At 35.1% G+C, this 24763-nt stretch overlaps 1 protein-coding gene across 2 annotated transcripts in view; it reads right to left on the reverse strand.

Annotated features, from left to right (window-relative positions):
* LOC144445565 (epidermal growth factor receptor-like) overlaps positions 1-24763 on the reverse strand; it is a 57471-nt gene that overhangs the window by 10267 nt on the left and 22441 nt on the right. For both annotated transcript variants that reach the window (XM_078135170.1, XM_078135172.1), the window contains exons 4-12: positions 23252-23454; positions 21240-21372; positions 17840-17909; positions 15613-15755; positions 10679-10754; positions 10371-10442; positions 9685-9939; positions 3780-4057; positions 1321-1471 (exon numbers count right to left, since the gene is read on the reverse strand). In XM_078135170.1, the coding sequence (XP_077991296.1) occupies positions 1321-1471; positions 3780-4057; positions 9685-9939; positions 10371-10442; positions 10679-10754; positions 15613-15755; positions 17840-17909; positions 21240-21372; positions 23252-23454 (1381 nt within the window). The remainder of the gene's footprint in view (positions 1-1320; positions 1472-3779; positions 4058-9684; positions 9940-10370; positions 10443-10678; positions 10755-15612; positions 15756-17839; positions 17910-21239; positions 21373-23251; positions 23455-24763) is intronic.

Consider the following 24763-nt stretch of genomic DNA (forward strand, 5'->3'; position numbering starts at 1 on the left):
CTCCTTTACAGCATTTTAATGACATTTAGTATAGTTATGTTATATATTCTATGTCTCCTTTACAGCATTTTAAAGACATTTAATATAGTTATGTTATTTATTCTATGTCTCCTTTACAGCATTTTAATGACATTTAGTATAGTTATGTTATTTATTCTATGTCTCCTTTACAGCATTTTAATGACATTTAATATAGTTATGTTATTTATTCTATGTCTCCTTTACAACATTTTAAAGACAGTTAGTATAGTTATGTTATTTATTCTATGTCTCCTTTACAGCATTTTAAAGACATTTAATATAGTTATGTTATTTATTCTATGTCTCCTTTACAGCATTTTAAAGACATTTAATATAGTTATGTTATTTATTCTATGTCTCCTTTACAGCATTTTAAAGACATTTAATATAGTTATGTTATTTATTCTATGTCTCCTTTACAGCATTTTAATGACATTTAATATAGTTATGTTATTTATTCTATGTCTCCTTTACAGCATTTTAAAGACATTTAGTATAGTTATGTTATTTATTCTATGTCTCCTTTACAGCATTTTAAAGACATTTAGTATAGTTCTGTTATTTATTCTATGTCTCCTTTACAGCATTTTAAAGACATTTAGTATAGTTATGTTATTTATTCTATGTCTCCTTTACAGCATTTTAAAGACATTTAGTATAGTTATGTTATTTATTCTATGTCTCCTTTACAGCATTTTAAAGACATTTAATATAGTTATGTTATTTATTCTATGTCTCCTTTACAGCATTTTAAAGACATTTAGTATAGTTATGTTATTTATTCTATGTCTCCTTTACAGCATTTTAATGACATTTAGTATAGTTATGTTATTTATTCTATGTCTCCTTTACAGCATTTTAATGACATTGAGTATAGTTATGTTATTTATTCTATGTCTCCTTTACAGCATTTTAATGACATTTAATATAGTTATGTTATTTATTCTATGTCTCCTTTACAGCATTTTAAAGACATTTAGTATAGTTATGTTATTTATTCTATGTCTCCTTTACAGCATTTTAAAGACATTTAGTATAGTTATGTTATTTATTCTATGTCTCCTTTACAGCATTTTAATGACATTGAGTATAGTTATGTTATTTATTCTATGTCTCCTTTACAGCATTTTAAAGACATTTAGTATAGTTATGTTATTTATTCTATGTCTCCTTTACAGCATTTTAAAGACATTTAGTATAGTTATGTTATTTATTCTATGTCTCCTTTACAGCATTTTAAAGACATTGAGTGTGAATGTACAGGTGAGTAGAAGTATTGTATATTTAATAACAACTCACCATATCTGCTGTACCAACTTGCAAGTATCTTTCCCTTTTTTCATCCATCTCTCTCTGCCTTCTCACATACCAAACCAGTAATACAATGATAGCGATTACAGGTAGTGTTGCCACAATAGATCCAATAATAATTGGAGTACTATCCACCCCACTGTGTAAACAAACAAACAAACAAACAAGAAAATAACATAAACGAGAGAAACAATAACCTAGAGGAGTGGAATATTCACTCCTGATTTTTGTGATTTTTGTTCTCGATATTTTTGTCATGAAGACAAGTCTTCGATAAAAGACATAGTTCCCTCAAATATTTTCTTCTACATGACTGAATGGAGACATGATTTAAAAGACACCAGCCACACATAATTGCTACAAAGTGTCTGCAATATGTAAGTAATAGCTTAGCTTTGATGGTCTCCGCTGTAGGTCAAGGTCAAAGGTCACCAATACATGAAAGCTTGTATGTAATTAGATGATGTTAGACACTTGAATAGAGTCTATGTATTGAAGTTTATGCAGTAATAATATAGTGATTTGTACTACAAATATGGCTGCCATCCAGTAAAAATAATGCTACTGGCATTGTAGCACAACTGTATTCTTTATGTGTTATGTTTTTAAATGCAAATGAAAATAATAATAATAATAATAATAATAATAATAATAATGATAATAATAATCTTTATTTATACTGGATAGTTCTTTATATAAACACTTGTCTCCCAAGAAGTCCAGTGAGGGCCATCCCTCATGGGTTCAGTATTAATGCAGGAGGAAACCGGAGTACCCGGGGAAAACCTGTGTTTGGTAGAGTCAAACTGAATGACATTCTTCTTACAGCGTGGTAAATTTAATCGAATACTGAATGGGGTTCGAACCCCAACCGCAGTGGTAAGAGGCAAGTGAATTAACCACTCGGCCACCAACAACCCGATAGTCTCAACAAAACTCAACTCAAGGGTTTCCAAAATACACCATAATTGTACTATAAGTGTGGGCAGTAACTTCATTGTTGGGTCAATTATCTATCCAGCCATGTTGTTATTTTAGACATCACCATTTCCTGGTTTCATCTATGCAATATACGCCACCATTTGGCTGTTGCTAGGGGCGTGGTCTTGTTGATAGGTACATTTGCATATATTTTTTGAATCTTTATTCATTTGCCTAACCATCCTTATTATTATCTTTATATTCATCATTTCACTGTTGCCAAGGGTGTGGTCATGGTTGCTAGGGCCAACTGTGTCAGTTGTGGGGGGGGGGGGGCCTAATCCCATAGAAAGGGTATATACATGTACGTATGTACCACAGTTTTGACCCCCCCCTTTTTTGACTCGTGTAAACTTTTGAGTCTTGATTTTTAAAGCATTATGTAGAGGTTAATGACCCACCTCTTTGATATACGACTTTTGACACCATATTTTGTACAAGGTTGTTACCACGGGTTGTTTTCAGTCATCTTTTATTGACAGTAGGTGCCCCTCCCCCCGGCCCCTGGGAAGCCAATGAACTAGCGATGACTGAAGCATGCACGTGTCACATCAAAGTGTATCAAAAGTTCAGATTTGACCCCTGTTTCTGGCTAAAATGTACACTTTTGACCCCTGTTTCTAGCTAAAAAGTAGACTTTTGACCCATACTTTCTGAATTTTTGTAGAGTTTGTGATTGTAATTTTTGTCCACCAGGGTACATATGTACCCTACCCACCTGAGTACCTCCCCCACCCCCCCCCCCACCCTCTGGGACACCTGACTATATCTGAATGATCATTTACACACCCCCAGATGTATCCCCATTACATTTCAGCCCAATCTGCTGAGTATAGTTTTGGAATTAAAGACACATTGTTAGACCTGATTTGCATATCACTGATGGAGTCATCATGTCATGAACAATTCTCAATCTACACACTCGTAAGAATGTTCTGACCAAATTTCAAAACAATCTGCCAAGTGGTTTTGGAGTTTACATGTTTTACCAAAACACGTAAATCACGTGTTTTGACCCAAAAACGCACATCTATGATGGGATCATTTTCCATCTACACACCAAAAGTAATATTCCCACCAAATACCAAAGACACTGGTCAGGCGGTTTGGTTCACACACACACACACACACACACACACACACACACACACACACACACACACACACACACACACACACACAGTCACACACACACACACGCACACACGCATGCACACACAGTCACACACACACACACACACACACACACACACACACACATACATACACACACACACATCTCCATGCCTATAGCACTACTGAACGTTTGAGTTCAGTTGTGCTAAAAACCTAAAGTACTGTCGTAAAAATGCTATCACACTACGATTATTTAATAATACTAGACATACTTTAGTCTATTCACACATTTCAATCAACAGCGACCTTGAATTTGTGGGGGAAAAAACATTAAAACACGTTTAACTTACCCTGGTTTCTTATCCCAGATTGGTTGACACAAACCATCTTCTTCTTTCTCTATATTTAAATTACAGTTGGGAACACAGTAGCCATTCCCTGATTTAAAATTTTTACATGTATGACAGGTGGAGCTTCTTTCATCTTTGCATCCATACAGGCATTCCTTGTGACAAGGTTGACAGTAGTTTGAACTATCAGCAAATGTGTTGCCGCTACAATTGCTGACACATTCCTTATCATCCATAATGTAGGGTTTATCAAGTGGACATTCAGACACACAGTGAAACTATAAAGAATACATAGAAAACGTAAATTATGCATACATACATACATTACACAAAGATATATATAGTTATAGTTAGTTAGTTCTAGTTATCATATACAGTCTATATATATATATATATATATATATATATATATATATATATATATATATATATATATATATAATAAAATATATATATATATATATAGTTAGTAGTTATATTTATTATATATAGTTTATATATATAGTTATAGCTATAGTTATCATATAGTCTATATATATAGTTATAGTTAGTTATAATTATATTTATTATATATAGTTTATATGTATGTAGTTATAGTTATAGTCATTATATATAGTTTAATTATATAGTTATAATATAGATAGTCATCGTAGATACAAATTGATACTGGAGTCAGTACAAAACAAAACTGTTAGAAAGTATTAAGTGCAGATTGCTATATCTATAATATAATATTTGTACATTATCAGAATACAAGTAGAAGAGTTCTCCTCTATAGCCTGGAAAGTTTTTGTGGGTTCATTTTTGTGTCCCTCATCATATTCCTCTCATTGATTTCTTTCTGGAAGAAAGATACTCTCTGCAGCATTTATTTATTTATAGCTGTTTTATGTTGTTCTGTTTCCACATATTCTAGGATTGCATACATTCTGAATAGGACAAACATATAGTGTCACATTCCATGTTTTGGATTATTTTATTCAAAAGATTTGTGATGTCGTTTATACACATTTTGAAAACAAAGTGTACATTTCCACAAACAGCCGCAATTATGTATTTTTATCAAATGATGTATCCATTCATTGGCCTCAGATCTATATTTACAGAATAAATAGTTACCAACTTTAGATTTGTTTACAAATTACGTCACTGTACTGTCATCGGTGTCGCTTATATCAGTATACACATGTTGACTGATTGCAAGGGTGACAGCATACCTGCCCTCAGGTTTGACTTTGACCATATACGTAAAATATCACGTAACCAATGTGTAGCCCATCCCTCAAAACCAATTTAAGGACAATTGCATCATATACTCATAGCTCTTCCAGACACCAAGATATACAGCATTAAAGTATTCCAGAATTATTCAAGATATCAAATCTGTTGATGAGCTAACATCATTTTGTTGACCTGGTAATTTCATTTGAGTAATTAATTTCAAAGCAACTTCCAATATATTTTTGTCATTATCTTTCTATTATGACCCTTTTTTGTAGCATATAACATTATCTTTAATTGTAATTATTGTAATGAGAATAATTATAATTAAGATGCCTTTTGGAACAAACATGATGCTGTACATGTGAAAGGTGTACCGCGTTTCATTTCTCTGTGTTGGAGCCGAGTATTGAGAAATTATTGTCAGGGATGTGGTGGTTAGAGTCTTTACTGTGTTCTTGTATTGCTGTGATGGGTGATGGTAATAATTGTAATGTTTCGGTGATTTGTTGATAAAAACTGAAAATTAACATGATCTTAAATTTTGACTATGACCTTGACCTTGGATCAAAAAGATTATGTGTTCAGTGAGTTGCCCTTCCCCTAAAACCCATGTATTGACACTTCGGTCAAATCTATAGCACTTTGGAACCTTAAGATCTTCAGTATTGTCATATTTTTCATAATTGCAGATCTTGATATATCAGTTGTCTTGGTAACAGGATTTTGTAATAAAGCATCTCCAAAGAGGCTATTACTGTATTTTTCCTGAAAGACGATATCATTTGCTGGTTTTCAGCTGTAACAACTATGCCTGATGTTAGTTATAGAAAACTTTTAGTTTTAACAAAATTATAGAAAAAAAAAGATGACCTTGAATTTTGACTATGGCTTTGACCTTTGGTCGTAAAGGTCATATGATCAATGAGTTGCCCGTCTCCCCAAACATATATACAGTTGATTATGATTATAGCACTTTTGGAGCCTGAGATATGATGTTTTTAAACGTTTAGCATCATTCAAAATTATGTCACCGTTACCATGGAAACTGCCTCCTGTGAGTTTGCGCAAGAGAATCCAGAGGGGCAACATCAGTTTTCTGATGGCCCAGATATTACTTTAACCAAATATGATGTCAAAAATTGTATTTCAAACCATGTAAGGTAACTCTTGTTTTAAGCCACTTTTTGGACCTTGGATTTGACTTTAATAGTACTGTTATTTCATATAATGTAAACCTAGTGCAATAAACGCTGTGGAATTTGAAACGTGTGGAATGTGAGATTGAGAGTACTTGGCATCCTAGGACACTTGTGAGTACATCATTGTAAGTTGGTAAACAATGTCAGTTACGACATGCTGTATATTGCTGTATTTCTATTCTAATTGGTTATATCTGAAATACTTGCAATGATACAGTCCAACTGCAGTCCGCAGTCTTAATGAATCAATTTAAGTTCTCTATTGACGCATCAATTTCGTGTTAGGAGTCCTCTACAGAATATTGTTTTTGTAAATTTTTCATTACACGCAAAATCAATGCACATTTCATTATATATGTATCAGTATATATATGTGAAACATGTTCATCATCAAGTGGACTCCATTGTGTCTTTGAAAAGAAAATATTTACATGTGTACACACACATACATACTCGTGCATACACACACACACACACACATACATACACACACACACAAATGTACGGTTGCAAGTGTTCTCATATGCATGCACACTAACAACTACTTTTTTACAGCCCTGAACGTTTTGCAATAAGTAACAAGTCTTCATGGCAGACATACACCCAAAAAAGTATTTCTTGCAGTGACTAGTCCCCAAAAAAGTATTTCTTGCGGTGACTACAAGTTCTTTAGTTTGTACATTATGTTGAAGGCTTTCGGTTCAAAAAGGACAACAACTATGGCATATGGCCTTTATTTACCCTTTCACCACCGATTCCCTCAATTGAGGGAACGCGCTAGGGCGCCCATCGATTCCCTCAATTGAGAGAATGTCAAAGTTTATTCACCTACCTCGCCGTTATGCCGTTTAACGGCAGTTATTGCTGCAAAAATTGCTGCCATTACTAGTTCCACACATGCGTATTAGCCTTGTTTATCTACACTGTCATTTTGAAAGCATGACAGTGAACAATGTCTGGAGTACGATCCAAATGACGAGCGATCGTAATTTTATGTGCATTTTGTGACCACAAAATCGAATTTTAACATGGCGGAAGTAATTAATGGCTCTCATAACATGGTCTACGATATATATTATGTCACTATCTTTGGATATTTCGACAGAATTTGACTCTAAATACATCGTTGAATACAAGTATTTAGCTATGGGAACACATTGTACTTACTTGTGTGTGAGCATCAAATTCCCGCTAAAGGCCGTGTGAGCTGCTGGTGGCAGTTTATGGTTGAAAATTTGAAAGTCGTTCAAATTTACGCAATCTTGTGACCGTGCCGACGCCCATGCTAACGTTCTGGGGTAATTTTTGGCTATATCATGGATTATTTGGGTTTTATTTCTTTTTGTTATACAGCTCAGTGTGTAGAGGTCAGTGGAGGGAAACTTACGCCTTGATATTGGCAATTTTCCGATCGGATTTTCTATGTGAGTTTTTCAATGTAAAATTAAAATTTCAGCATCGCCGAAGCAAAATCTGTCTCCCCTAACATTGTTTGCAATGTAAATAAAGGTGCTGTTCTTGGAAATTTCCACTCAATTTTGACTATGAATACGATGTTTTGTACAAGGAGATGGCTGCGTGAACTCAATACAGTATATGGAAGGATCATATTATTGCAACGTAACTTCAAAGTCCCGACTGCATATTTCCTTTTGTGGGTAAGCATGTCAGCAAAAAGCGTCACCTTGGCGTCCCGATTCGGACTCGTATACTACCAACTTGTGGGCATTTTTTACTGATTTTGAGCATAAATTTGGTGATAATTTTTTGTTGTTCTATTAAATAATGATATATAATTACACAAACTGATTTTTCAGAAGGTATTGGGGTGAAAACTTCAGATATTTTTGTCCCTTTCATTGCTGGTGCAGGGTCAACTATTGTGTCGTTATCGAATTAGTGAGCTGTTAATTATTTTCGTTCAAATTTAATACGACTGAAAATAACATTTTCTGACAAATTTTCGCCGATTTTGACCATTAAATCAGTATATAGAAGTTTTGTAGGAACATAAATTTTGGTATTTTGAATTTTGTTTGTAATATAAATATTTTGTTTATTTGTGATATGTCAATAAATAAACAACCTATGTTTGTTTTATTAATATTTTATCACTTTAATCCATATTTTGATTGAGTGTGTGATATTTGAATGTATGTATTTGCAACTGTGATGTAGAAAATTTATTTTCCATTCAAATGATACCTTATTTTTCAAAAATAAGCAACTCTAGTATCAGTTTGATTACATAACACTTACTCTCACATTATGTTAGTGACGGGACTGGTGGAGAACAAACAATCCCATGAGGCCAGTGGTGGTGAAAGGGTTAAGGCAATCAAAAAGATACACTGACAACACCTGAAAGGGTTGTTCATTTCTTATCTATTATGTGTAGATCCTTAATATCTATATTATCTTTACATGACGGTTTCCCTATTAGCCGTTCAAGTGCTACAAACTCGACTTGACGAGCCAGCAAGTCTGGTATAATAAACATTGTTTGCATCTCTAAAGCTGTTTGTAATGTCACTGATAATAGGTCAATAAAACTGATAACAACTGATATAACATTGAGCTTAGCTTTGCCTAATATGATTTACTCCTTGAAAATAATCTTGCGCTGTGAACTACACTTTTGAATTACAGTGATCATGGAAAGAGAACAAAAGTTGCACAATAAAATATGTCACTTGTTCTTTGTTAAAATAAAGATAGTGGGATTTTGACAAATAGAAATTAGCTCAAAATTTCGGGAATTTGTTTCAGTGTTGAAATGCCCGAAAGTAGTACTAGCGAGCAAGAGAAACATTTACAAATGTTGACTTGGTGTTAGGTAAGAGTGCATTATCACATTTGTAAATATTGGAAACACACATTAGTTAGTGATAAGAAAGATATGAAACCCCACTTGCTTGCATGGTTAATAGGAAAATCCCGTAAAGATGATTTCAAAATACAAAGACATAGCTATTTGACCCTGAAGATGAAGGTCAAGGTCAAAAGTCAGTGTGTCATTAGAAAGCTCATGATTGATAACCATGACGAAGGTACTTGAATAGGGTCTCTATCTGTTAAGCATCAAGAGAAATCGGCCAAAATGTGAATATTTTATGACAAATATGGCTGCCATTTTACTGTTATCGTGGGGGTTGTGAAACAAAGTGATGTGTATATGCAGACTATAGCATCTGACATTTGTACAAGGTTTGGTTGAAATCAGTCCATGCATAACCACAATGAAGGCACTAGAATAGGGTCTCTATTCTGTTTAGCATCAATGGTTATCGGCCAAAATGTGAATATTTATGACAAATATGGCCACCATTTTGCTGTTGTCGTGAGGGTTGTAAAACCAAGTGACGTGCATATGCCCTCTAGAACATCTGACATTTGTACCAGGTTTGGTTGAAATCAGCTCATGCATATTGGAGATACAGGTGGACACAGAATGACAGAATGACGGTGAAGTTACATCTTACCGTATCATTCAGTCCTTGGTCTTTCATGGAAATTTTGTAATTTTTGCACTCAGAACACTGTGTTGCATCACTCCCATAGCAACCACTTTGGCACTCGTTATTACACATTCGGCAGATATTTGCATCGTCTGCAGAATAGTTACCAGGGCACTTTGCAACACATCTGTTACCTAATTTCACATTCTTACAATCCACACAGTTGTCTGCATCAGGTCCTGTACAGCCTAGACACTCGGAGTGACACTTCTGACACATCTAAGGACAACAGAATTGACAGAAATCCAGTTACTTAAAACAAATAAAAATGAGTTCAGAGGTCAAGTTGGGTATTCAAGTATAATGGAGTTTTAATATGTGGCACACGTAATCAGGACAAAGCCAAGGTAGCATGTGGCTTTCGATATGAACTAAATGAATGAGTCAATGACGTCATGAGTAATGCCTATGACAGCTGACAGACAGACAGATAGACCTTATTAGTCAATGATGTCATTCAAAAACCATAGAAACGACATACATGTACTATAGTTACCTAAAAATATAAAATGTTTACCTAAATACCAAAAACAACAAACAAACATACTATGTTTTACTTAAATACCATATTAAACAAACAAACAAACATACGATGTTTACCTAAATACATCACAGAAACAAAAAAACAAACAATCATATATATTACTTACCTGCATACCGTCATTTCCAGATAACTCAAAATAATTCTCAGGACAGAGCATCCCAGGCTGTATACACTGAAACTACAGGAAAATGAAATAGCCTAAATGATTATATAATATATGTCACATTGTCAACTCACCATGCAATTACACACACGTACGTATGAACGGACGTACAAATGTATGTATATGCACAAACAGACAGAGACAGATAGACAGACAGACAGATGGATGGACGGACAAACAGACAGACAGACAGACACAGACACACAGACAGACAGACAGAAATCCTGTCTATAAGACTATTCATCACTTACTCTTTGATTATCTTGCAGTACTTTGTCACATGAGTTACAGCCGTTTGGGCCCATAATACTCTCTGGACCAGTGCAGCTGTAAGGAAAAGAAACATTATATATATTTAGCCCATCAGTAGATGTTTTAATGTGTTGATTAGGCAAATAGCCTGTGAGTTTGTTCTAGAATTAGCTGTGCTCTAATTAATGTACAGTTGGTAAATGAATGAATGAATGAAATGAAATTTAAATGCTGATAACATAATGATAATGGCAGGAAATAGGAAAAGACAGTCAAAGGAAAATAGTTATAAAATAGTAATATCACAGACAAGTAAGTTTCTTACTTGTAATATTACAAACTTTATTTGAAATGTAGACAAAGACAAGAAAATAATATTAGAAATCGGGGAAATGAATGAGGAAAAACAATTTATCCCTCCTGCACTCTATGGTTTGATCATACAAAAATAAGTATAGTGTTTGTACTAAGAGAAGAATCAACAAATCCATCATTGTCACCACTGTCCTATTTACGACAACGTTAACGTCTGTAAAACCTCTCAAACCCATCAACACTACTGTCCTATTTACAACAACATTAACATCTGTAAAACCTCTCAAACCCATCTACACTACTGTCCTATTTACAACAACGTTAACATCTGTAAAACCTCTCAAACCCATCTACACTACTGTCCTATTTACGACAACATTAACGTCCATACAACCACTCAAACCCATCTACACTACTGTCCTATTTACGACAACATTAACATCTGTAAAACCTCTCAAACCCATCTACACTACTGTCCTATTTACAACAACGTTAACATCTGTAAAACCTCTCAAACCCATCTACACTACTGTCCTATTTACAACAACGTTAACATCTGTAAAACCTCTCAAACCCATCTACACTACTGTCCTATTTACAACAACGTTAACATCTGTAAAACCTCTCAAACCCATCTACACTACTGTCCTATTTACAACAACGTTAACATCTGTAAAACCTCTCAAACCCATCTACACTACTGTCCTATTTACAACAACGTTAACATCTGTAAAACCTCTCAAACCCATCTACACTACTGTCCTATTTACAACAACGTTAACATCTGTAAAACCTCTCAAACCCATCTACACTACTGTCCTATTTACAACAACGTTAACATCTGTAAAACCTCTCAAACCCATCTACACTACTGTCCTATTTACAACAACGTTAACATCTGTAAAACCTCTCAAACCCATCTACACTACTGTCCTATTTACAACAACGTTAACATCTGTAAAACCTCTCAAACCCATCTACACTACTGTCCTATTTACAACAACGTTAACATCTGTAAAACCTCTCAAACCCATCTACACTACTGTCCTATTTACGACAACATTAACGTCCATACAACCACTCAAACCCATCTACACTACTGTCCTACTTACGACAACATTAACATCTGTAAAACCTCTCAAACCCATCTACACTACTGTCCTATTTACAACAACGTTAACATCTGTAAAACCTCTCAAACCCATCTACACTACTGTCCTATTTACAACAACGTTAACATCTGTAAAACCTCTCAAACCCATCTACACTACTGTCCTATTTACGACAACATTAACGTCCATACAACCACTCAAACCCATCTACACTACTGTCCTATTTACGACAACATTAACATCTGTAAAACCTCTCAAACCCATCTACACTACTGTCCTATTTACAACAACGTTAACATCTGTAAAACCTCTCAAACCCATCTACACTACTGTCCTATTTACAACAACATTAACATCTGTAAAACTTCTCAAACCCATCTACACTACTGTCCTATTTACAACAACGTTAACATCTGTAAAACCTCTCAAACCCATCTACACTACTGTCCTATTTACAACAACGTTAACATCTGTAAAACCTCTCAAACCCATCTACACTACTGTCCTATTTACAACAACGTTAACATCTGTAAAACCTCTCAAACCCATCTACACTACTGTCCTATTTACAACAACGTTAACATCTGTAAAACCTCTCAAACCCATCTACACTACTGTCCTATTTACAACAATGTTAACATCTGTAAAACCTCTCAAACCCATCTACACTACTGTCCTATTTACAACAACGTCAACGTCTGTAAAACCTCTCAAACCCATCTACACTACTGTCCTATTTACAACAACGTTAACATCTGTAAAACCTCTCAAACCCATCTACACTACTGTCCTATTTACAACAACGTCAACGTCTGTAAAACCTCTCAAACCCATCTACACTACTGTCCTATTTACAACAACGTTAACATCTGTAAAACCTCTCAAACCCATCTACACTACTGTCCTATTTACAACAACGTTAACATCTGTAAAACCTCTCAAACCCATCTACACTACTGTCCTATTTACAACAACGTCAACGTCTGTAAAACCTCTCAAACCCATCTACACTACTGTCCTATTTACAACAACGTTAACATCTGTAAAACCTCTCAAACCCATCTACACTACTGTCCTATTTACAACAACGTTAACATCTGTAAAACCTCTCAAACCCATCTACACTACTGTCCTATTTACGACAACATTAACGTCCATACAACCACTCAAACCCATCTACACTACTGTCCTATTTACGACAACATTAACATCTGTAAAACCTCTCAAACCCATCTACACTACTGTCCTATTTACAACAACGTTAACATCTGTAAAACCTCTCAAACCCATCTACACTACTGTCCTATTTACAACAACGTTAACATCTGTAAAACCTCTCAAACCCATCTACACTACTGTCCTATTTACGACAACATTAACGTCCATACAACCACTCAAACCCATCTACACTACTGTCCTATTTACGACAACATTAACATCTGTAAAACCTCTCAAACCCATCTACACTACTGTCCTATTTACAACAACGTTAACATCTGTAAAACCTCTCAAACCCATCTACACTACTGTCCTATTTACAACAACGTTAACATCTGTAAAACCTCTCAAACCCATCTACACTACTGTCCTATTTACAACAACGTTAACATCTGTAAAACCTCTCAAACCCATGAAAACTACTGTCCTATTTACAACAACGTTAACATCTGTAAAACCTCTCAAACCCATCTACACTACTGTCCTATTTACAACAACGTTAACATCTGTAAAACCTCTCAAACCCATCTACACTACTGTCCTATTTACAACAACGTTAACATCTGTAAAACCTCTCAAACCCATCTACACTACTGTCCTATTTACAACAACGTTAACATCTGTAAAACCTCTCAAACCCATCTACACTACTGTCCTATTTACAACGTTAACATCTGTAAAACCTCTCAAACCCATCTACACTACTGTCCTATTTACAACAACGTTAACATCTGTAAAACCTCTCAAACCCATGAAAACTACTGTCCTATTTACAACAGCGTTAACATCTGTAAAACCTCTCAAACCCATCTACACTACTGTCCTATTTACAACAACATTAACATCTGTAAAACCTCTCAAACCCATCTACACTACTGTCCTATTTACAACAACGTTAACATCTGTAAAACTTCTCAAACCCATCTACACTACTGTCCTATTTACAACAACGTTAACATCTGTAAAACCTCTCAAACCCATCTACACTACTGTCCTATTTACAACAACGTTAACATCTGTAAAACCTCTCAAACCCATCTACACTACTGTCCTATTTACAACAACGTCAACGTCTGTAAAACCTCTCAAACCCATCTACACTACTGTCCTATTTACAACAACGTTAACATCTGTAAAACCTCTCAAACCCATCTACACTACTGTCCTATTTACAACAACGTTAACATCTGTAAAACCTCTCAAACTCATCTACACTACTGTCCTATTTACAACAACGTCAACATCTGTAAAACCTCTCAAACCCATCTACACTACTGTCCTATTTACAACAACGTCAACGTCTGTAAAACTTCTCAAACCCATCTACACTACTGTCCTATTTACAACAACGTTAACGTCTGTAAAACCTCTCAAACCCATCTACACTACTGTCCTATTTACAACAACATTAACATCTGTAAAACCTCTCAAACCCATCTACATTACTGTCCTATTTACAACAACATTAACATCTGTAAAACCTCTCAAACCCATCTACACTACTGTCCTATTTACAACAACATTAACATCTGTAAAACCTCTCAAACCCATCTACACTACTGTCCTATTTACAACAACGTTAACATCTGTAAAACCTCTCAAACCCATCTACACTACTGTCCTATTTACAACAACGTTAACATCTGTAAAACCTCTCAAACCCATCTACACTACTGTCCTATTTACAACAACGTTAACATCTGTAAAACCTCTCAAACCCATCTACACTACTGTCCTATTTACAACAACGTTAACATCTGTAAAACCTCTCAAACCCATCTACACTACTGTCCTATTTACAACAACGTTAACATCTGTAAAACCTCTCAAACCCATCTACACTACTGTCCTATTTACAACAACGTTAACATCTGTAAAACCTCTCAAACCCATCTACACTACTGTCCTATTTACAACAACGTTAACATCTGTAAAACCTCTCAAACCCATCTACACTACTGTCCTATTTACAACAACGTTAACATCTGTAAAACCTCTCAAACCCATCTACACTACTGTCCTATTTACAACAACGTTAACGTCTGTAAAACCTCTCAAACCCATCGACATTACTGTCCTTTTTATGCTCCCTGAATATCATGACATATGAAGAATATTTTTTCGTGACGTCAGGAGTAAAATATGCTGACGTACAAAAGTGTTGCACGTGACCTTTCTTGGGATGTCTAACTGTTATTATCAAAGTCAACCTTACCTTATCTGAGTCAGTAATCATGTATAAATATTATATAAAAATTGTCAATACATGTATCATAATAATGAATTACCCAATGTTTTCGCCTGATGTTTTGCAGTTGTCATGACAATTCTGACACCTGTTCTCTTCATCTAGATATTTAATTGCTGGACATTCTGATTTGCAAAGGTCACCGTCTTGGACATGCTTGCAGGCTGTGCAGTTGTATGGACCCTTTATAAAAATTCATACAAAAATACATTCAGATCAGATAATACATTTCATGGACAAACTGAACATTAGCATATTGAATAAAAGACTAAATTCATTTTATAATCTCCACTAAAAAGTTACCAATTTAATTTTACACTTTTTCATTGAAATCACATTTTGTTAAAAAGATTTGCAACTAGACTGTGCAGACACCCTCAGTAAAGCAAAGACCATGCTATATACCAATCAAGCAAGCAGTTCACACACACACACACACACACACACACCATTTACAATTGTGATAAATTGGTTCCCTGACAATATTTGTGTACATAAGCATCAATAAACAAAAAATACACATGATCATACTCTGTCAATTACATCATTTTGCTATGCTAAATCACCTGTCACAATATATTGACTGGTATTTGCTGTGTAAGTTTGTGAATATAAATTTGTTAGTACATGTACATAACAAGCTTATCTATATTTATGTGAATACAATACATTTTTGCTTATGTTTTTGTGAGTACATCTGAGTTTGTTTATGTGAGTACATCTGAGTTTGTATATGTTTATGTGAGTACATCTGAGTTTGTTTATGTGAGTACATCTGAGTTTGTATTATGTTTATGTGAGTACATCTGAGTTTGTTTATGTGAGTACATCTGAGTTTGTATATGTTTATGTGAGTACATCTGAGTTTGTTTATGTGAGTACATCCGAGTTTATATTATGTTTATGTGAGTACATCCTTGGAGGAATTATACTGTCAGTATAATTCCTCCAAGGTACATCTGAGTGTGTATTATGTTTATGTGAGCACATCTGAGTTTGTATTATGTTTTTGTGAGCACATTTGAGTTTGTGTATGTTTATGTGAGCCCATCTGAGTTTGTATATGTTTATGTGAGTACATCTGAGTTTGTATTATGTTTATGTGAGCACATCTGAGTTTGTATATGTTTATGTGAGTACATCTGAGTTTGTATATGTTTATGTGAGTACATCTGAGTTTGTATATGTTTATGTGAGCACATCTGAGTTTGTGTATGTTTATGTGAGTACATCTGAGTTTGTATATGTTTATGTGAGTACATCTGAGTTTGTATATGTTTATGTGAGCACATCTGAGTTTGTATATGTTTATGTGAGCACATCTGAGTTTGTGTACGTATGTTTATGTGAGCACATCTGAGTTTGTATGTTTATGTGAGTACATCTGAGTTTGTATTATGTTTTTGTGAGCACATCTGAGTTTGTGTACGTATGTTTATGTGAGCACATCTGAGTTTGTATATGTTTATGTGAGCACATCTGAGTTTGTGTACGTATGTTTATGTGAGCACATCTGAGTTTGTATATGTTTATGTGAGCACATCTGAGTTTGTGTACGTATGTTTATGTGAGCACATCTGAGTTTGTATGTTTATGTGAGTACATCTGAGTTTGTATTATGTTTTTGTGAGCACATCCGAGTTTGTATTATGTCTATGTGAGCACATGAGTTTGTGTATGTTTATGTGAGCACATCTGAGTTTGTGTATGTTTATGTATGTTTATGTATGTTTGTGTATGTTTATGTGAGCACATGAGTTTGTGTATGTTTATGTGAGCACATCTGAGTTTGTGTATGTTTACGTGAGTACATCTGAGTTTGTATATGTTTATGTATGTTTGTGTATGTTTATGTGAGCACATGAGTTTGTGTATGTTTATGTGAGCACATGTGAGTTTGTGTATGTTTACGTGAGTACATCTGAGTTTGTATATGTTTATTTGAGCACATCTGAGTTTGTATTATGTTTATTTGAGCACATCTGAGTTTGTGTATGTTTACGTGAGCACATCTGAGTTTGTGTATGTTTATGTGAGCACATCTGAGTTTGTGTATGTTTATGTGAGCACATCTGAGTTTGTATTATGTTTATGTGAGTACATTCAAGTTTGTATTATGTTTATGTGAGCACATTCAAGTTTGTATATTTATGTGAGTACTTCATTACACATGATTGCTTTTAAACTAAGTACATTATGTATGGTGACTTTGAGAGAGACCTCAGTTTACAGACAGTGCATGACAATACAAATACAAATACTATTACCGGGCCACTGCAGGAATTAAGACATTCATCATCACAGCTAGCACACTTCTTGCTTGACATTTGGTAATATCTATAAAAAAAAAAAGTGCCAATGGCATTGTAGCACAACTGTATGGTTTTCAAAAATGTTATCGATTCACGTACTGATCCATGCAAGGTATAGGTGTTCATTTGCTAAATGATTATCCAGTTGTCAATCCAACCCTGTTGCAATATACATGATCATTTGGTTGTTGCTATGGGCATGGTCTTGTTGCTAGACATATTTGCATACATTTTATGAATGTTTATTCATGTGTCTATAAACCCATGTTGTTATCTTTGCAAAATACATCACCAGATGGCTGTTGTTATTGGCAGGGTGGTCTTATTGTTAGACATATTTGCACACATTTTTGAATGTTTATTCATGTGTTAATAGTATATAAATCCATGTTGTTATCTTTCCCCCCCCCCCCCCCCACACACACACACACAAACAAGAGGTGGACATAATTTATCCCAGTCTCAAGCTCCTCCCGGTACCTCTTACTTTCAATATGCTATTAAACTTTATTTCAACCCTATGAAGTTGTTTTTTAAGTGTTGGTGTTGTCTTGTAAAGCTTAGAAATTATTGTCTTAAAGTGTCTGAATAGTCTAAAAATGCTCTTTAAGAGTAAAAAAAACAACATGCAGAGCTTCTAGGGGGAGATTCCTTAGGACCCCCCCCCCCCACACACACAGTTCACAAGAGGTGTACATATCCCAGTCTCAAGCTCTTCCCTGTATCTCTTACTGTCAAGATGCTATTAAACCTTATTTGAAAAATATGTCAACCCTACATTTGTATGTATAGTATGTAGTTGCTTTTTACATGTTGGTGTTGTCTTGTAAAGCTTGAAAATTATTGCCTGAAAGGGTCTGAATAGTCTCAAAATTGTCTATTTAGAGTAAAAAAGCTCCAGGACTTCTAGGGGAGACCCCTTAGGACCCCTCATGAGAGGTGTACATATTGCCTTCTCAAGCTTTCAAAATTTAAAACAACATTTGCAGAATAGCACGTCCAAAAACATCTCTCCAAATCTCAGTCCCATCAACCAATACTTTTCAAGATACATGTACATGTTCCCAACCAAAATCCACACTTTTACTTTGCTCAGTGGAATTAAAGATTTTTGATAAAAAAGACAGACTTTTTTGCCTAATTTGCATATCACTGATGGAATCGTCATGTCATGAACAAATCTTAATCTACACCCCCTAAGAACGCTCCCAACAAATTTCAGACCAATCTCCCCTGTAGTTTTTTAGTTAAAAATTTTTGATGAAAAATGGCAAAATAGTGACACACCTAACATGTGATCATTTTGCCTTGAACAATTTCCCAACTAGACACCAAGGGTAATGTCCCCCCCCCCATACCAAGGCAATTGGTCTGGCATTTTTTTAGTGTAAATCACACACACACACACACACACACACACACACACACACACACACACACACAGATATACACAGATATAAAAGAAAAGGTCAGCTGAATTTTGCACGTACTTCCACCAATGTGGATATCCAGTGTTGGTTACTAATGCAGCTTTATAGAAGGTGTCATCTTTGTCTAGGGAAGCTTGTATCAAATCACATGATCAGAAGAGTAACAACGATCGTCCCACATTGGCTCTAACATATCACATGATCAGAAGAGTAAAAACGATCGTCCCACATTGGCTCTAACATATCACATGATCAGAAGAGTAACAACGATCTTCCCACATTGGCTCTAACATATCACATGATCAGAAGAGTAACAACGATCTTCCCACATTGGCTCTAACATATCACATGATCAGAAGAGTAACAACGATCTTCCCACATTGGCTCTAACACATCACATGATCAGAAGAGTAACAACGATCTTCCCACATTGGCTCTAACATATCACATGATCAGAAGAGTAACAACGATCTTCCCACATTGGCTCTAACATATCACATGATCAGAAGAGTAACAACGATCTTCCCACATTGGCTCTAACATATCACATGATCAGAAGAGTAACAACGATCTTCCCACATTGGCTCTAACATATCACATGATCAGAAGAGTAACAACGATCTTCCCACATTGGCTCTAACATATCACATGATCAGAAGAGTAACAACGATCTTCCCACATTGGCTCTAACATATCACATGATCAGAAGAGTAACAATGATCTTCCCACATTGGCTCTAACATATCACATGATCAGAAGAGTAACAACGATCGTCCCACATTGGCTCAAACATATCACATGATCAGAAGAGTAACAACGATCTTCCCACATTGGCTCTAACATATCACATGATCAGAAGAGTAACAATGATCGTCCCACATTGGCTCTAACCCCTTTTAGACCAGAGTTAAGAACTAATAAGCATTGTAATATCATACGTTCTAATAGGGTACTAACCAATTCATTATTTCCTGAAACACCTTTAACAGATTGGCGGTGTGATATTAATCTTTACAGATATGGTGGGCTATACAGAACAACATGGATTGGAAGTTAATGCTGGTTCATTTCCATGCGATCGTACTCGATGTGGTACATGTTGTTTCATTATTAATATTAATCATGTTTCTGGTCCTAAGAACAGTATGACAGTTACGAGTACATGTAGGTTTACTTGTATCAGTACTAATGTAGTGTAATATTGTATTACATGCAAGAAATGTGGTCAATTCATGGAACATCTCCGTTTCACCAGACAAAAGAATCATAACTATCCGACCTGTATCGGTGCATTTTATTACTACAACGATCATGGTGTATGAGATATGTCTATTTCAGGAATATGTAATGTTTCTGATGATGAGGATCGATTTATTAGTTGAAAGAGAAGGAAACCATTTTCCATCTCAGAACGCTGGTACCCCATGGAATTAATAGATTATTTACATCATTCCTTAATATCTAACTACGCTTATTCTATCTTTCAGGCGTGTTCTATTGGGCTCTTTTTGTGTGCATGACTTTTAGATCTTTCCTTGTGTATTTTACCATTTAAAAGAACTTGCAGTGTGTCATTCTATTCCATAACACTTAGATATACAGTCAGGTGATAACCTACTATATATCTTGCTTGATATCCTTAGAGACTGTTCTACTCCTTACTTTTGCACTCCAATATACACAGCTATACAATGTGCATACATGTATTACAAAGTTAGTATCTACATTGCATAATAAGGAACAGGTGTACATAATCTACGTACATCCACTTCACACACTTTACATCCACTTCACACACTGTCGACACTGCTATAAATATCATTGCTTTTGAGGAAACTAAACAATTATACATCATTTGGATGTGTTGGTAATAACGATCACTGACATCCACATGCACAATCAAGGCTAAAAATGAGTACACCTACCCGTCATTGGGCTCACAATTTTGGACACACGAATCTTCTCGTTCAAAATGCACACAACTTAAACACTGGTCAGGTCCATGTCCCCAGCATTCTCCATTACTGCACTGTCTATCGCATACTGCCCCTTCATTGACTGTGCAAAGTAAAAAATATTTGAAAGATTTGGTATGAACACGGAAGTCATCAATGTTACAATGGTAAAAGATTTGGTATGAATACGGAAGTCATCATTGTTACAATGGTAAAAGATTTGGTATGAATACGGAAGTCATCATTGTAACAATGGTAAAAGATTTGGTATGAATACGGAAGTCATCATTGTTACAATGGTAGAAGATTTGGTATGAATACGGAAGTCATCATTGTTACAATGGTAAAAGATTTGGTATGTACACAGAAGTCATCATTGTTACAATGGTAAAAGATTTGGTACAAATAAGCAGGGAAATATTGGTGGGTTATATTGCTTTCAATTTTCATGGAACAAAAAGTTATTTTCTCATGTTCCTGCAAGCTGAGAGTGTGGGACAGCCAGCCAGTGTGAGAACAAATTGATCTCACACCACAGTTACTGGTACCATAGTACCTCACTGACTATACGAAGTGCAACCGTAGAAATGCCAACGACAACAAGTTGTCAGTCTAAGCCGTTTTGCTGCTTTATCCCCCGATGACCTCGAAAATGGAATGTAAATTTGATATTTTATGTGCATGTACATACTAGTAATTAATTTTAAACATTCATGCAATGGCAATATTATATGGTCATTATGTTTGAAAGTGAACCATCATACATGTCGTGTGCCTCGAGCTCCAGTAACAATAGAATTTTTGGTCATACTCTGTGTATATATATTGCAACAAATTAACTAAAGTTTACAAATATAAAAAGGGACATGAGAAAAAGAATTCCACACTCGTTGGGGAATTTTTGTCTCACACGAGCCATCGCCTGTGGCTCTTGTGAGACAAAAATTCCCCAACTCTTGTGAGATATTCCATCTCTGCCTATTGGGGGTGTGATTAGTCACAGTGCAGTGGGATGGAATAGAAAGATCTGGTGTGAATTCATTGCTACAGTGAACAAGGAAGTGATTGTTACAGTGGTAAGTGATAGAAAGATTCGGTGTGAACAAAGAAGTGATCGTTACAGTGGTAAGTGATTGAAAGATTCGGTGTGAACAAGGAAGTGATTGTTCCAGTGGTAAGTGATAGAAAGATTCAGTGTGAACAAGGAAGTGATTGTTACATTGGTAAGTGATAGAAAGATTCGATGTGAACCCAGTATAACAAATAATAAGTTACCTTACATACTTATGGTGGTTTTCAGGCAAAGTATTTTGTTCAAAACATTACAGTATAACTATATTTTAGCAAAAACATACTTGTCTGCCTACGTTATGTTTCCATGGAAACAGCTCTCCTTTTAAGACATTTGTGTTACAATGGACAAGACTTAGCTCACACGCTGGAAGCAAGGAAATTTTCTTTATAAATTTTCTTTTATTATTCATGTTTTACGTTTAATCCACCTGATTTTTACCATGGCAACTGATTAACTTGTTTTGAATTCCACAAAACAAACTACCCCATGTAGAGTGGGCAATATGCAAATAAACCTGTGTGATTATTATTAAATCTATAACATTTGTCAGACAAATCTAGGTATTTTACTAAAACAGCATTTTTAAGCCTTACTGTCTGTGTCCATGACAACAGATAATCCTATTTTAGCCAATTTGTGTTACAACAGATGTCATAGGTGCCAAAAACAAATACATTTTTTTTACAATTTGTTTTTCACATTTTATGTCAAATTTTGGAAAAATAATCTGCATATTAAGGTGATTTTGGTTACCATGGCATCTGATGTTCCTAAAAATGAACTCTGAGTATGAAGAAATACCTCAGGTAGGATGGTCAATATGCACAAAACTCAAAATTACTGTTATATTGTTTAATTATTATTGTTGTAATGTAAGTCTGTAGATCTAGGTAACATATATACTTACCACATATATCTTTCCTTCTGTTTGATCCTACTGAAGCTCTTTGTACTGTCGTGTTTTTTAAAATCCCATCAAACATAGATTTTGAGATGTAGCATAGCAATGGATTTTCTTTGATCCAAACATTGCCATGGCTAATCATTTTCAGAGATGTTAGACCCAGTGACTTTAGAGTTGTCGATTGAATAATAAGTGACCGTTTTCCTCTGTAAGTAATAACAAGTGTCAATACTTCACTAAAAATGATAAATATATACACAAATTCCAAAAGCTGAAATATCTGTTCCAAGAATATCAAAGACTATTAAATAGAACAAGCCATCGCAGATGACATAGTCCCCACTGTTTGGACTTCTTGTCTGTGATGATAGGTGCAATCACAAATTGACATGCATGTTTGTACATAATAGTACACTGCCCCTACCTACATATCAGGTTGACTGAAATTGATCGGCTCAGACATATCTGCCAAATGACTCCAGACATGAAAAAATCATAACAGAATGGCTGGCTAGCAGTCATGTTGGATCACATTGTGACACAAGTTGACATTATACATTATAGTACATTGTCTTTGTGTAATGAGTTTTGATGAAATTTGTTCATGTTCACCCAGTGGTTATATTGGATTGTATCGTCACACAAGTTGATGTGCATATGGAGAATATGGTACAATATATATCCCTTGTACCCAGTTTGAAGGAAATTGGTTCAGACAAATCGAAATAAAGGCTCTGGACATGTAAAAATGGTAACAAAATGGCTGCCTGGCAGCTATATTGGATCATATCAAGACATACATTGACATGCATACATGTATGTCATAGTGTGTTGTCCTTGTACCAAGTTTGATAGAAATTGGTCCAGTCATGTCCAACTAATGGTTCTGGACAAGAACAAATCATAAATAAATAGCCACCCATTGGCCATATTGGATCGTATTGCTACATAAATTGACATGTATATGTATGTAATATAACACTGTCCTTATACCAACTTTGAATGAGATCTGTTCAGGCATGTCTGCGTAATTGTTTTTGGATATGAAAAAATTATAACAAAATGGCCATCTGACGGCCATATTGGATCATATCACAAAATAAATTGACATGCATATGTATGGCATAGTGTGTTGTCCTTGTAACAAGTTTGAGAGAAATCGGTCCAGTCATTTCCGAGAAATGGCTCTGGACTCAGGCACGCACGCACGCACCGACACACAGACGGATGGACTGAGGCCAATCTGTTAGTCTCCCATCTGGCGGGGACCAATAAAGCAACACATGAATTGATCTTGGCAGATGGTAAGTAAGTATGGACAGATCCATGTGTACATACTTACATGCATATAGTCTCATAAATAAACACAGACAGACATGTATATATACACAATGTACATACATACGGCATACATACATACATACATACATACATACATACATACATACATTCATACATACATACATACATACATACATACGGCATACATACATACATACATACATACATACATAC

This window comes from Glandiceps talaboti, chromosome 14 (genome assembly GCF_964340395.1).
Source record: "Glandiceps talaboti chromosome 14, keGlaTala1.1, whole genome shotgun sequence".
Taxonomy (NCBI): Eukaryota; Metazoa; Hemichordata; class Enteropneusta; family Spengelidae; genus Glandiceps; species Glandiceps talaboti.